This window comes from Sphaeroforma arctica (assembly GCF_001186125.1).
Source record: "Sphaeroforma arctica JP610 unplaced genomic scaffold supercont1.3516, whole genome shotgun sequence".
Taxonomy (NCBI): domain Eukaryota; class Ichthyosporea; order Ichthyophonida; genus Sphaeroforma; species Sphaeroforma arctica.
The window spans coordinates 1-2,107 of NW_014037042.1; the positions used below are offsets into that span (position 1 = coordinate 1).

General features: G+C 40.7%; 1 protein-coding gene across 1 annotated transcript; it reads right to left on the reverse strand.

Moving 5' to 3' along the window:
• Window positions 1–102: 102 nt before the first annotated feature.
• SARC_13625 (hypothetical protein) lies at window positions 103–281 on the reverse strand (the record flags this gene model as incomplete). Its single annotated transcript, XM_014292245.1, has 1 exon — window positions 103–281. A coding segment is annotated over one exon (179 nt), but the record flags the coding sequence as incomplete, so codon positions are not given.
• Window positions 282–2,107: the final 1,826 nt, after the last annotated feature.

Sequence of the window (2,107 nt, forward strand, 5' to 3'; positions counted from 1 at the left end):
GTGTGTTTACATTATATATATACCTACATACATACATACATACATACATACCTACATACATATATACATACATACATTTATACATACACATATACCATATATTTAGTAACTCTCACCATGTAATGCTTGTATGACATCCCGCACGAGATCCGAATGGCTGAGTGTTTTTCTGCTTTTCATGACTCGTACCACAGCCGCATCCACCATATGCTTGCGACTCTCATTGACGTCCGCTCTTGTCTTCTCGCATGCACTCCCTGACTCTTTCGATGGGGCCGTGACTGCCAACACAATCGAATTTCTTGTAAGATTTTGATGTATACCGGTTTTTGTGTATAGTAAACATATTCTATTTTGTGGCTAGGATGATTTACGCTGCCAAAATCATCAATATGTACGTGCATCAATACCTGATGATATTGATGGATATATATCGTGTTTCTCGCCGACACTGACTTGCACAGATACGGGTAAATATACGCCCTGCGTGGGTCAAACAGGGTACAGTTTGTTCGCCTGCCTCTTTCGAGGCCTGGGAGATAGTCAGTCATACCACAAAACTAGTAGTACTGCCAGCATCTTAGGACAAACACACACACACACACTGTCACGATGAACACGCGAAGCCGCGGAAGCAGAAAAGTGTTGAGCAGGCACCTATAGAACTGCTCGCCTGAGTACACATGGGCACCGGTACAATACAGGCAAACTTACTGTTGGGTATGCGCACCACGTGCATCTTCGAAGTGAAGGTCATGTATACAGTAAACCTATCGCCCGCAAGTATCTCTCGTCCCTTCGGGCTCTTTGTGAGTACCCGCTGTCGTGTGCACAAGTAGGTAAAATACGACACAATTAGCAACAATGTCGCATATCGAGCAAACGACCGAGTATATGACCGAGTATATAGCAACCGTATCGCTCTGCAGGTGTCGCATTTCCCTTTGAATCTTTGTGCGATGATGCAGTATGTGATAACGCGACAATAAGTCACAATGTCGCAAATCGTACAGAAGAGGTAGGTAACAATGACACAAATAGTAAAATGTCGCAATTCGCACTGAAGCAGGTAATAATGTCATAGATAGCAACAATGCCCCATATTGGGCGTGTGAGAGGTATGATCGTTAGTGCTGCGTGAGCATACTCGAGTGTAAATATCTACCACTCAACTTTGCGAAATCGGCCTTGTCATACTAATAACTAGCCATAGTCCATCGCTCAATGCTATGATTATAATGATTCGTATGCCAAAGTAATAAGGACCATCTTTCAAAGATGTCCAAGTAACTAATACCGCAGTTGTATCATTGATGAGTGAACAGGTTCAATGCATATACATGTACCCAGTTGTTCACCCAAACCGAGACGTGAAAAAAAAGGAACGAGCTACGATGAGAATTCACTGATGCGTGAACAGACTATAAAGACGTATAGCACGCACACAGAGGTATAATAAGTATAAGAAGAGAGGTGAATATGTAAAAGGGTTAGCATATTGTTCAATCTACGTATGCACGCGTACAGGTTTAATATACATACGCGTACTAAGTTGTCTCGGATTGGAACGAGATACGATGAGCCTTTCGCAGCGGTTGTGATTAGAGAAAGAAAGTCACTATACCAAATCAGCCAGAAAAAACGACGGTCCAGACAATTAAAACCGGCCCTTGCACGACAAAAAAAGGTGCATGAACAATGTCAATGTCAATCAATGCGCACTAATCACCAATTCGCGTAAAACATATGTCGAAATAAGCTGTTACATCTTATAACCCGATTACGTAGAACGTATTTGTGAAACGCTGACAAATACTACTGCACTCACAGCAAATTAATCGATAGCGTATGCGATTACACCTTCAAAGCTGGAAACGATGACAACAGAGGAGTGACTTGTAGCAGATGGAGGGAGGGAAGAAATAACTCGACATGTATGGTATAAGACAAGCTATAAGGGCTATTTAGCGACCCTGCGATTCGCGATTCACATATACTATAATATATAAAAATATAAATATATATATATATATGTATATAGATATAGATATATATATGTATATATATATATATATATATATACATACATACATACATACATACGTAT